A 13,686-nucleotide genomic window follows, 5' to 3' on the forward strand; every position below is an offset into this window, starting at 1 on the left:
AGGTACTACGCCGTCGTTAGCCACGCTGTTGGGTTGTCAGCAGGATGTGTACTGTTTGTGAAAAAGTTGCCCGGTCTTACTGTTCAAAGCATCATGTCATGCCCGTCTGGGAGATTAATAGTGTGTGACTTCCTTCTGTGTGAAGCGGAATATCGGGTGATTTGTGTGTATGTGCCTAATACAGTGGAGGAAAGACATAATTTCTTTGCCTATGTCCGACAGTACGTGATGCCTGAAAAACGCCTCATTATTTTGGGTGACTTTAACTGCGTGCTTAGGTCTGCAGACAAAACCAGTTGCACAGCTTTCCGAGACAAGAGTACAGATTTATTAGCAGAGGTCATTGCCGAAGCGGAATTAACAGATGTAGCTGAATGCCTGCAGAGCGCACGCGCTGTAAAGTACACTCATTTCCAGGGTGCTAGCCACGCACGCCTGGATCGGATCTACGTCTCTCTGGATGTGATCCCGAGGTGCCGTGGTTACGACGTTGTACCGATGTGTTTTACTGATCACTGCCTGGTTAAATGCGCTATAGGAACAAAGAAACAAATGAAACACTTTGTATGGGACATGTGGAAAATGAATTCTAAGCTACTTGGCGACGAACAATTCGTAGCAAAAGCATTAGAAGAAATTAACAGACTAAAACCAAACAGTAGCCTGAATCTCGGTCAGCAGTGGGAACTATGCAAGCAGCAGATTAAAGTCACAGCAATTGACAGGGCCAGTGCGATTCGCTTCCACGAAAAAATGAAGGAAACCGAGCTGCGAACAACATTGCAGAAACTGATAGCAGAGGAGTGCAAAACGCCCGGTATTTTCATAGATGACGTCAGGAATCTAAAGCAGAAACTGCAGTTGATCGAAGAAGAACGTTATCGGGGCGCGCTGGTGCGTGCGAGAACAAATTCACTGAAAGCTGGCGAGGTGCCTACGAAGCGGGCTTTAGAATTTGAAAAGACAAACGCCCGACGAAATCACATAGCAGAGATAGAGCGGAATGGCGTCGTTGTGAATGGCAACGAGGGCATTGGGCGAGAGTTCTCTGAGCATTATCAGGCGCTATTTGCGGTCCATCCTGCCGACCTGGACGGGTTTAAAAAGACGTTTCTTGCCCACATGCCGAGATTGGACGATCAGATAAGAGAATTTTTGGAGCGACCAATAACTGAAGGTGAAGTGTGCCTTGCCATTGAAAACTTAAACAACGGAAAGTCGCCTGGGCCCGATGGCTTGTCCGCCTCCTTTTATAAGTTTTTCAAAGAAAAGCTGTCTGCAGTGCTCACGGAAGTGTTCAATGAGGCGTACCGAATGAAAGCTCTACCACAGTCCTATAGTACATCACACACTGTTCTTATCCCTAAGACTGATGATGAGGAAAAACTTAGACTTGTGACTTATTACAGACCAATCTCTTTAACTAACGTAGACTACAAAATTTTAATGAAAGTTTTAGCGAGCAGACTCCAAACAGTGATTAAAGACCTAGTAGGCTGCCACCAGACATGTGGAATCAGGGGCAGGTCTATAGTCACTAACATACATAAGATACGGTGCGTGCTTGAGTGTTGTGACATCATGAAAGCTTGTGTCGCTGTGCTGCAGCTCGACCTAGAGAAGGCCTTTGACTGCGTCCCACATGTTATTTTGTTCGCTATTCTTGATCATACTAATGTCGGCTCGATTATCAAAGAGGGAGTGGTCATGGCGTACAGAAATTGCACCACGCAGCTAATCATAAACAAGTCATTGGGGGCCCCCATTGCGGTGAAGCGTTCGGTGCGCCAGGGCTGCCCCCTCAGCCCACTTTTATTTTGTCTGTACATTGAAACGCTATGCTTGGTTATCATTCAGAATGATTCAATTCGTGGGTTTCATCTGCAAGCGTCTGAAGTCAAGCTCTTAGCATATGCCGACGATGTCGCCGTATGCTGCATCGACCAAGGAAGTATTACAGCAACGGTTGAAGTAGTGAAGTGTTTCCGGGATCTCACGGGCAGTTTAATTAACTGGGGTAAATGCCTGGGATTCTGGCATGGAGAATGGCCGACGACCCCAGACACATTCGCTGGCGTGACGTGGGTGAACACCCCAGCGAAGTACCTGGGTGTCCCATTGGAATTCTACAAAAACAATGACGACCTCTGGCTAAGCCAGCTGCAGGAAACGCGAGAAAAAGCAGACAGGTGGAAGGGGGTTCCTCTATCGTTCTTTGCCAGGGCCACGGTGTGTAACCTTTTTTTTGTAAGTAAGCTATGGTATCTGATGCAGGTACTGCACTGCTCGCGGCTGAATGTGCAAAGGCTGCACAGAGTGTTCGCAACCTTTATATGGGCATCGCAATGGGAAAGGTGTAGCCGAACGAATTTGTTCAGAAGGGTGAAGGATGGTGGTCTCAGTCTGTCGCATCTCTTTGTGCGACAACTGGTAAATAGGTTTATGTTTTTTCGTGACACAAGCGATCCTTTTTTGCGCACAGTGTGCCAAGTTAGATTAAGATGTGCGCTGCCTAGTTTTATTGTTGGCACAAATGGGATGCCCGGACCCATTTCAGGATTTTTCAAAGAGGTGGTGACTAGTATACGGTTTTTGTCGACGCGTTTTTCAAATGGTTATCTTTTTTCAGTGAAAAGAACAACACTGTACAAAAATGTATGTGACAACATTTTTCCAGAACCATTGTACAGAACCTTGCATAGTGGACAGCCCGGCCAGAATGTTTTAAAAAGGGTAAAGAGAATGCAGGTGACACCCGGCATGAAATCCTTTTTCTTCAAGCTACATACGGAAACACTGCCAGTAAAGAAATTTCTAGAGCAACGGGGTTTTTTCTTACCGTGGGGAGCTGACTGTCTGATATGCAAACAGCCCGAAACTATAGACCATGTTTTTCTGCATTGCTGGGAAGGTGTGTACTTTTGGGATGTTCTACAGAGAACGGTCAAAAAGGATTTCCCATTGGACCCTCACGGCATTAGATACCTAGCAGTAAATAATGAAGACGGGATTCCATTTGACCTCATAATGCTGGCTGGCCTCCACTCTGTATGGCGTTCTCGCATGGCCGGTTTCCATTGCGATCCGGATGCGAGGCCCGCACGGATGTATTTTCGCGAGAGTATATCCAGATTTGTTGAAGTTCAGAAATCGCTTCAGTGTGTACCACAGTGGTTGCCGAGAGTAGAAGCCTTGACAGCGCTGAAGGAATTTTAATGTGACAATGTCAGTGCAAAGCTGACTGCTACTGTTTTTTTTTTTTGTTTCTTTCTGTTTTTGTTTTAGTGTATCGTCCTGTATTACTGCTCACTGTCGGAGACCGGCAATAAAGAAAAAAAAAAAAGTTAGTATAGTGGCCAGTATCCCCGCCTGTCACGCGGGAGACCGGGGTTCGATTCCCCGACGGGGAGCTTTTCTTTTTTTTTCTCTCCATGCCGGCACTTTTGCGGCCAGTAGACTTCTCTGCCATGGCCAACACCGGTGGCTCCCCTCGGCCATCTCTCCTCGTTAGTATAGGATTCCATTTCCGGCCACCGAGCGTGACGGACGTGTGTGTCATGGGCTCCGTAGGAGCGGCTTCAGCGGCCCAGCAGGGCCGCGGTAACAGGAATATTGCTTCAGACAATGAGTACCAAGTTGTTTTGCCTAGTTTGCCAACAGGGCGTTTTGTTTTGAACACCGTTTTTCTACACTGTGATGTTAGGGCCCGCCCGTATCGGGCAGAAGATTTTCGCGATGCGCTCGCCGAGTTATCGCTCCTGCCGGAAGTGATTGCCCTCGGAGCCTACCGCATGAGCCATGTGTGGGCGGTGACTTTCAAGGACGAAGATGCGGTGAAAAAGATTGTCGGCATGGGTGAGCTGCTGGTGAAAAAGTGCCGCTGTATCGTAATTGATCCTGCCAACCAGGACGTTCGCATGAAAGTGCATTGGTTGCTGCATAGCGTGCCCGACGACGACGTACGGTTTGCCTTCGAGCCGTACGGGAAGGTCACAGACGTCGGCCGAGAGCGGTGGCGGGTGCATGGCCTAGCAGATAAGGGCTCAACTACCAGACTGGTCACCTTGAAGTTGAAGCCGGGCGTAAAGCTGGACGACCTGCCGCACCAGGTGAGCGTCGCCGGAGAGTTGGCCCTCGTGGTCGTGCCAGGCAGGGCTCCGCTCTGCCTTCGGTGCCGTGGCACGGGCCACATTCGTCGCGACTGCCGCATCCCCAAGTGCAGTGCGTGCCGACGCTTCGGTCATGAGAGCAGCCAGTGCGAGCGGACGTATGCCAGCGTAACAGGACTGACAACCACCGACGACGCCTCAAACCTGCTCATGGACGAGGCGGACATGGAGGATGCAGCATCGGTGGCAAGTGCAAGAACGGAGGTAGCCGAAAATACGGTGATTCCACTGCCGCAGCAGGAGCAACCCGGAACCGAAGCGGTTACTGCAGAGCAGCATCAACCGCCTTCGCAGGATTCTTCGACAGCTCCGAGCGCCGAGCTGAAAACCTCAGTTGATCATGAAGCGGCTCCCAGCACCTCAGAACCCGAGGTTATGGACATCCTTAGCGCTTCAGCCAGCCTGCTGGCGGGGAAACGACCACACGACAAGACCCTTAGCGTTGGGACGAAGGAGGACGGCGGGGGCGGAGACGAGCCACCCACCAAAACCCCAGGTATGCGGAGGTCTACCTTGAAGCCGCGACCGAACATTCCGGTCGATTCGCGGCAGGCGGGTAAACCGCCCCCGTAAATTTAGTTTGTCTAGCTAAGGTGGGTTGGGAGGGGTTTCCGTAAACGCCATGGCCCTCATCATGAGCGGTTCGTTTTTCGTGTTCGGGCTTGGAAAGAGGTGCCAAGTTTACTTGGACTGTCCTTTTTTGTTGGGTAGAGTTTTATTTTTTTTTTCCTGGCCTTCGACGCGCTTATCGCCACAGTATGATGACCACAGACCCTTGGGCTATTGTAATGGGCACCATTCTACCGTGTAGCCATGGCGGTTAATATCGAAAGAGCGCTACGGGTAGCGACGTTAAACGTACGGGGCCTTGGAGCAAGACGACGACAATGTCAGCTTAGTCGCCTTCTCTTAGATAATGACTTACATATAGTGGGAATCCAAGAGACAAAAATTGAGAGCCAGGAGCTCACCGACCGAATGGTGTCCAATTTTCGTGCTCATTTCGATGTGTGTATTACTCACGCGATTGGTGGATCAGGTGGTTGCGCCATATTCATACGCAACAACTTTGGAATCTGCGTGCAGTCAGTATTTTCATGTGACAGTGGACGCCTCTTAATCGCTGATATCGTCTTTGGCGAATTGGAGTGTCGCGTCATCTGTGTATACGCGCCGAATATTGACATGGAACGGCGGGCATTCTTTGAAAGGCTTGAGGCGTACCTAAACTGTCAGAAAGTGATAATACTGCTAGGCGATTTTAACTGTGTTTGCAATGTTGATGATCGCGCAAAACATTCGCGTGTTCGTGACAAGAGTGCAGAATTTCTTAATACACTTGTGCACGAATATGACCTTGAAGACATTGGTAGCGTTTTCGCCAGCGGTACTCGTCCGCAGTTTACACACTTCCAGCAAGACAGCCATGCAAGGTTAGACAGATTATATGTCTCTGCCGAATTGATACCAATGTGTAGCGAGTACGAAGTGAAACCCATCGCATACAGCGATCACTGCTTGGTAACGGCCGCCTTTGGAAAGACGCAGAGGAAACGAATCTTTAGCTGGGACTTGTGGAAAATGAATGCGCAGCTGTTGGATGACGAAGCTTTTGTCGACGCTGTAACGAAAGAACTGAAAAATTTGACTGCAAGCGAGCCAGAAAGTTACGCCATTTGTTGGGAAGATTTTAAGCAGAAAGTAAAAACAATGGCTATTGAAAGAAGTAGTGTCATTCGACGCAATCAGAAAGAAGCAGAGACAAAGCTTCGCCAGCAACTGCAGTTTTTTGTTAGTATGGAGAATGTTGAACCTGGTCTGTGTGTTAGAGGAATAAAGGAAGTGAAAACTGAACTTGAACGGATAGATTCGGAGAAGTACAAGGCGGCAGTAGTGAGATCAAGGTCCGAGAAGCTGTGGGCGGGAGAAATGCCAACCAAGCGGGCTCTCTCAGATGAAAAAAGATACGCATGTCAAAAAGAAATCCGCCAACTAGCTATAGGTGAAAACGTCACGTCTAACAGAAATGAAATTAAGCATGCGATTGCCGAGCACTTTAAAGAAATTCTAAGCCATCCACGGGACCTTAAAGATTGTTTCCGAAAAGAATTCCTTCCGTTGATGCCAAAGCTTGACGAAGTAGTAAGGACACAGCTAGAACAACCAATCACACCAAGTGAGATAGAATGCGCAATAAATGAGCTGGCAGTCGGGAAAGCACCTGGGCCGGATGGCTTAGGGGCCATTTTCTATAAAACCTTCCGGTCTGAGGTTGCCCAAGTTCTTTATCACGTTGTTAGCGAAGCGTATGACCAGAAAAGACTACCCTTGTCCTTCACAACCTCGCATATCGTGCTAATCCCGAAGAGTGATGATGCTCAGAAACGTTTGTTGCCAGGCTCATATCGCCCAATAACTCTTGCTAACGTCGACTATAAAATATTCACCAAAGTTCTAGCAAAGCGACTGCAAGGTGTTATTAAGAAGTTGGTTGGACCACACCAGACTTGTGGCATTAAAGGCCGCACTATCGCGACGAATGTGCACGTGGCTCGAAGCGTGCTCGAGTGTTGCGATGCGCTGGGCGATCACGTCGCGATGATGCAGCTTGACCTGGCTAAAGCCTTCGACCGTGTCTCGCACGAGGCATTGCTCTGCATACTTGAACACACAAATGTGGGCAGTGTGATTACGGAAGGCGTCACGATGGCGTACAAAAAATGTACAACGCGTATTATTGTTAACGGTGAGCTCACTGATAGCTTGTGCGTGCTCTCGTCGGTGAGGCAGGGATGCCCCCTTTCACCACTGCTGTTTGCCGCTTATCTTGAGCCACTCTGTCTGGCGATGGAACATAATGCGCGCATAACAGGTTACAGACTACAGGCTGCCGAAGTCAAAATTCTGGCGTACGCGGATGACATCGCGGTGTTCTGCGCCAGCAAAGATAGCATTAGAGAGGCAACTAATGTCGTCGAAAAGTTTTGTGATGCGACTGGAGCCCAGATAAACTGGGATAAAAGTCATGGCTTCTGGCATGGCGATTGGGTGGACACACCAGAAGCCTTTTGTCGGCTCACCTGGTCAATGGTGCCAACGCAGTACCTTGGTGTGCCTCTCGGAAATTATCGCGACCCTGAACCGTACTGGAGGGATCAAGCCTTGATGGCTAAAGAAAAGGCGAACGGGTGGCAAGGCAAGCAACTGTCGATGTTTTCTAGAGCCACTGTCTGCAACCTTTTTTTGATATCAAAAATCTGGTACGTCATGAATGTGTTGTGTGCGGCGAGGATGAGCATTCAAAAAATGCACCGGGTTTTTGCTATTTTTATTTGGGCCTCGACTTGGGAGCGGTCCAGTCGAACGAATTTGTTTTTGCCTGTAAAGAAAGGAGGTCTTGGCCTGGCTCACTTGTTTCTGCGACAAATTGTGGCACGCTTTGTTTTTTTACGGGATCAGAATGATATCTTCCTGCGCACAGTTATACAAGTAAGACTGTATAGACTTCTGCCTGGATTCGTAGTCTCGTCTGTGCAAAATATGTGCGGAAGGGTGACTGGATACCTGCATGAAGTTGTTTTATCGTATAGGCTGTTGAATGTACGTTTTTCCCAGCAGTACCTGTCAACCGTTACAAAGAAAAAACTCTACAGAGACCTTGTAGATGTCATGCTCCCTGTACCTTTGTACCGTTCTCCACATCGCGGTGGCCCAGGACAGGACGTCCTAAAAAGAGTGAAGAAAATGCCTATACTACCCTCCGCCAAATCGTTCTTTTTCAAGTTACATACAAACACCCTCCCAGTTAAGACCTGGCTTCACGATAAAGGACTCTTCATTCCCTGGAACACTGACTGCTTTTTATGCAAGAAACCCGAAACAATAGAACACGTATTTCTAGACTGCTGGGACCCGATCTTTCATTGGGATGTACTCCAAAGAACTTTAAAAAAACAGTTACCCCTGGATCCGTACGGCATACGTTTCTTGCCTGTGAATCCCTCAGAGGAAATACCTTATGACCTCATTATGGTCCTGGGCCTCCACGCGGTGTGGAAAACACGAATGCAGTTTGAACACGCTGACTTGGTTGTTCGCCCGGTTCGCGAACATTTCATTGAGAGCGTTGTGCGCTTAAGAAATGTGTACAACGCACTGCCTGATCCACCACAATGGATAACTGTACTAGATGGATTAATGTCGCTCAAAAAATTTTAAAGTCGTGTCGGCCGAAGTGTGGCCGCCATGTTTTATTTCTTGTAACCTCTTGATTTGTACGTCAAAATCGGCAATAAAGAAAAAAAAAAAAAAATCCTCGTTAGTATAGTGGCCAGTATCCCCGCCTGTCACGCGGGCGACCGGGGTTCGATTCCCCGACGGGGAGCTTTTCTTTTTTTTCTCTCCATGCCGGCACATTTACTGGCAGTAGAATTCTCTGCCATGGCCAACACCGGTGGCTCCCCTCTCCCATCTCTCCTCGTTAGTATAGCGATTCGACTTCCGGCCACCGAGCGTGACGGACGTGTGTATCATGGGCTCCCAAGGAGAGGATTCAGCGGCCCAGCCGGGCCGCGGTATCAGGAGTACGATCAAACCGAACGAGGACTACCAGCTGATTTTGCCGCATTTGCCAACAGGTTCGAGTGTTTTGCATACCGTTTTTTTGCATGGCGACGTCCAAGCCAGGCCATACCGTGTTGAAAACTTTCGTGACGCTCTTGAGCGTCTGTCATTGCTGCCGGAAGTGTTTGCCCTCGGGGCATATCAGATGAATCATGTTTGGGCCGTGACATTCTGCAATGAAGAAGGAAAAAACAAAATGCTACAGGCGGAGGCGTTCAACGTCAAGGACCACCGCTGTGTGGTCATTGACCCATGCAACCAGGGCGTCAGGCTGAAGCTGTTCTGGCTGCTACACGGCGTGAAAGATGACGACGTGAAGGCAGCTCTGGCGGCTTTTGGAAAAGTGACCGACATAACTCGGGACAAGTGGAGAGTCAAAGGCTGCGTCGACAAGTCGTCTACTACGCGCTCAGTGACATTGAAGCTGAAGGTGGGCGTTACCATCGAGGACTTACCGCACCAGCTGCGTGTTGGAGAGGACGTCGCACTCGTCCACGTTCCTGGCAGAGCTCCGCTCTGCCTCCGGTGCCGCGGCACCGGACACATACGTCGGGAGTGCCGTGTGCCACGTTGCGGGCTCTGTCGTCGCTTCGGCCACGACGACGCCCAGTGCGTGCGAACATATGCTACCGTAGCTGGTCCTGGTCGTAGGGATACTACTGAGGAGCATATTATGGACGAAGTCGACGCAGTAGAGGCGACCGGTGAGAGTCGGGAAGACGCAGTACCGAAAAGCATAGCCTCAGAAAAAGCAACGCTTCCCACGGAACATGAGGCTGCCAACTCAGAAGAACCGCCTGTGCCTGACACCAGAACTGAGGCGGACGCGGGAAAAGCAGATGATGCTGCGATAGGTGCAGCTGAGACGGTTTTGGAATCGACCGACGAGAAGGACGTTGACACGGAGATGCCCGCGGCGTCAACTTTGCCAGCGAAGAGGACGCACGACGAAGCTGATGACAAGGCGACGAGCTACGACGGGACGGACCATGAGGAACCTCTTCCCAAAGCGCCTCCTGTTCGACGTGCGGCCTACAAGCCCAAGCCGAACATCCCTCCTGATCGTAGGACTTCGTCGGGTGTCCCTCCAACTTAGCGGAGGTGCCTTGCAGGGTCTTCGTGTTGGTAACCCGGTCTTCGATCGGGTTCAGTGCTGACACCGCCGTACTTTGCAAGCTGGAAGGATTTTTGATGAGGTGAGCTGCAAACCGATGTCACTTTGAGAGCGGCGAATCCCAACCATTTAGATGGCGCCTCAACTAACATCTAGCTTGCGTATTGCCACACTGAACGTGAGAGGTCTTTCTGCGCGAAGAAGGCAAAATCAGCTTAAACGTCTCTTGTTCGAAAACGAAATCGATCTGTTGGCTGTTCAAGAGACAAAAATTGAAAGCGAAGAGTTGACAGATGCGATGGCAGAAATTTACCGTGCACAGTTCAGTGTTTGCGTGTGCCATGCAAAAGGAAAGTCGGGAGGGTGTCTGATTTTAACTCGAAACGGCAAAGTCGCTGTGGAAACTGTATTTTCCTGTGAAAGTGGCCGGATTGTAGCATGCGATTTTTACTTTTCTGGTGTAGAGTGGAGAGCTGTGTGTGTATATGCACCTAATAGAATTCCCGAACGAGATGCCTTTCTTCGCCGTGTTCAACCTTTCCTGCTGACAGAAAAGCGTGTACTATTGCTTGGAGATTTCAACTGCGTGTGTAGACCTGAAGATAGAACAAGCAACAAAACCCTGCAGGACACGAGTGCCGAGCTACTGTCTGAGATGATTAATGAAGCAGAATTGGAAGATATTGGCATTATAATGCAAGGTTCAGAACAAGCACAGTACACGCATTTCCAAGGCGTTAGTCACGCAAGGCTGGACAGAATTTATGTTCCTTCTGAAGTTGTGCCCTTGTGTTCCCAGTACCAGACTGTGCACGTCAGCTTCAGTGATCATTCTTTAGTCGTGATCACACTTGGGGAGAGGAAAAGGACTGTCAAGTTTAGTTGGGAATTATGGAAATTTAATGACTCATTGTTGGAGGATGACGAGTTTAGCAAGAAACTAAAAGACTCAGTCAAAAGCTTGTTAGAAAAAGAGAGACTTTATACAAACATGGGAACAATTTAAATGCGACGTGAAAGTGGCCGCTATAGAAAGAGCATGTGTTTTAAAGCGTAAAGAAAAACAGCAAGAAAAGGTACTTCGTACCGAGCTTGATTTCATGCTCAGCATGGAAGGCGTCAAGCCGGGGTTGTACAGACAAGAAATAAAAGAGACCAAAACTAAGCTTGAACTAATAGATGAAACGAAATATCGAGGTGCTGTGATAAGGGCACGCAGCGAAAGATTTTGGCTTGGGGAGACGCCCACAAAAAGGGCGCTCAGCGACGAAAAACAGTATGCAGTTTCGAAAGAGATAAAGGAAATTTGTTATCGCAATGACGTAACTTCCGAATCTGAGGTGATTGAAAGGGCGTTTCTGGAATATTACCAAAACTTGTTCAGCCTTAAAACGCCTGATGTTGAACATTACAAAACTGCATTCCTGTCGCTAATGCCAAGAGTCGAGGAGGACCTGGCGAAGGTACTTGAGGAGACCATAACGGCAGCAGAAATCGAAGCTGCAATACAGCAGCTGAGCTTGAACAAGTCGCCTGGGCCGGACGGCCTCGGTGCCGCACTTTACAAGGCTTTGAAAACAGAAATGGCAATAGCATTACAGCGCGTAATAAGCGAGTGTTACGAAAGAAAGTTAACTCCGCCGTCTTTTCGAACTTCCCACGTGGTGTTGATCCCAAAATCGGACGACCCGAGTAGGTTGCAGTCAGTTGAGTGTTACCGCCCAATAAGCTTAACTAACGTAGACTACAAAATTTATATGAAAGTGCTAGCCGAACGACTCCAAACAGTAATTAAAACCCTTGTTGGCCCACACCAGACCTTGGGCATAAAAGAAAGATCCATTTTTATTAACATACACGTAGCTAGAAGTGTCCTTGAATGCTGTGATGCAACGGAGGGTCGTGTCGCCATGATGCAACTGGACCTGCATAAGGCGTTTGATAAAGTTGTACATGAAATTTTGTTCGTGCTTTTGGAACATGTGAATGTAGGATCATCACTGATGGCGTGAAAATGGTTTATGATGGCTGTACATCAAGATTCATAATTAATAACCGCCTGAGTAATAGTATTCCTGTCTTGTCGTCAGTGAGGCAGGGTTGCCCTCTTTCTCCGCTGCTTTTTGCACTTTACCTGGAGCCCTTTTGTTTAAAGCTGTTAACTACGCAAAACATTCGAGGTTACGCCTTTTGTCATAATGAAGTGAAGGTATTGGCATATGCAGATGATATAGCAGTGTTCTGCAGAGACCAGGAAAGCGTGCAAGAAGTGGTGAGAGAAGCCGTAAATTTTTGTGATGCAAGTGGCTGCGCGATAAGCTGGCAGAAATGTTTTGGTTTTTGGCATGGAAAGTGGCAGGCCACGCCAGAAGTATTCTGTCGGATGAAGTGGGTAGACACGCCAGGAAAGTACCTCGGCGTGCCGCTAACCAACTACAGAGAAAGCAAAGAGTATTGGGCCCATGAAACCGAACGAGTCATAGCTCAGACAAGCAAATGGGGCGGTCACAACTTTTCCATGTTCGCAAGATCTACGGTGTGCAACATGTTTTTAGTAGCGAGGATTTTTTACGTTCTGCAAGCGTTAACTTTGCCAAGGACTTCAGTGCAAAGGTTGCACAGAGTGTTTGCAACATTTATTTGGGCGTCAACATGGGAACGTACCAGCCGATGCAATCTGTTCCACAAGGTGCGGAACGGGGGGCTAGGGTTGTCAAATTTATTTCGGAGACAGATAGTCACTAGATTCTTTTTCTTGCGTCAAGATAATGATTTTCTGCGAACTGTTATACAAGTGCGATTGTCAGAATCACTGCCTGATTATGTTGTGTCATCTATGTCTGCAGGGCGGAGTGGGTTAAGTGCTTTTTTGCAAGAAGTTGTTGCAGCAGTCCGTATTCTTCAGTCAAAATTTTCCGATGAGTATCTAACCATTGTAACAAGGAAAAAGATGTACAAGGACCTGCTTGATGTGTTTCTGCCAGTGCCTGTTTATCGCAGTGCTTATCTTCTGGGTCCCGAAAGGGATGTGCTAAAAAGTGTCAAAAGAATGCCGGTGAAGCCTTCAGTGCGTTCTTTCTTTTTTCAATCGCATACTGGAACCCTCCCAGTGAAGCCATGGTTGCAAAGCAAAGGCCTTTTTGTACCTTGGTCAGTAGAGTGTCTTATTTGCAAGAAAGTGGAAACTATAGAACATATCTTTCTCGACTGTCATGACGCTGTCTTTCTTTGGGATGTCTTGAAACGCACCCTGAAAAAAGAGTTACCTTTGACGCCTTTTGGAATACGCTTCCTACCATGTGCAGAAACAGGTGAAGTGCCTTGCGACCTGCTAATGTTGCTCTGCATGCATAGCCTATGGCGCACGCGAATGGATGTCAGGCATGAACATGCTGTTGTGCATCCTGCACATCAGTATTTCATTGAAAGCATCATGTACACACAGGAAGTTTTCGGACAGTGAGCTCCGCAACCTGAGTGGTTGCCTGTCCTCGACCAACTAAAATCATTTAACCCATTTTATCATCGTGCACTAGCTAGAAACTGACCAGTGCTTTTATTCTCATGTCATTGTATTTTTGTGTTTCGTTTTTCCGGCCAAGTCGGTAATAAAGAAAAAAAAATCCTCGCTAGTATAGTGGCCAGTATCCCCGCCTGTCACGCGGGAGACCGGGGTTCGATTCCCCGACGGGGAGCTCGTCTTTTTTTTCTCTCCATGCCGGCACTTTTGCGGCCAGTAGAATTCTCTGCCATGGCCAACACCGGTGCCTCCCCTCTGCC

The 13,686-nt window shown here is 48.4% G+C and overlaps 1 protein-coding gene across 1 annotated transcript; it reads left to right on the plus strand.

Moving 5' to 3' along the window:
* Positions 1-3,534: 3,534 nt before the first annotated feature.
* On the plus strand, positions 3,535-4,823 carry LOC149346935 (uncharacterized). Its single transcript, XM_089585473.1, has one exon. It carries the CDS (start codon positions 3,558-3,560, stop codon positions 4,740-4,742), a length of 1,185 nt encoding a protein of 394 aa, XP_089441599.1. The 5' UTR covers positions 3,535-3,557; the 3' UTR covers positions 4,743-4,823.
* The last annotated feature ends 8,863 nt before the right edge of the window (positions 4,824-13,686 follow it).

The sequence above is a fragment of the Amblyomma mixtum genome, chromosome 4 (genome assembly GCF_055824585.1).
Source record: "Amblyomma mixtum isolate Tamu chromosome 4, ASM5582458v1, whole genome shotgun sequence".
Classification (NCBI taxonomy): Eukaryota; Metazoa; Arthropoda; class Arachnida; order Ixodida; family Ixodidae; genus Amblyomma; species Amblyomma mixtum.

What these genes read in the sequence shown, in the direction of transcription:
- LOC149346935 (XM_089585473.1), top strand. Translation starts at nt 3,558, where the DNA reads ATGGGCTCCGTAGGAGCGGCTTCAGCGGCCCAGCAGGGCCGCGGTAAC.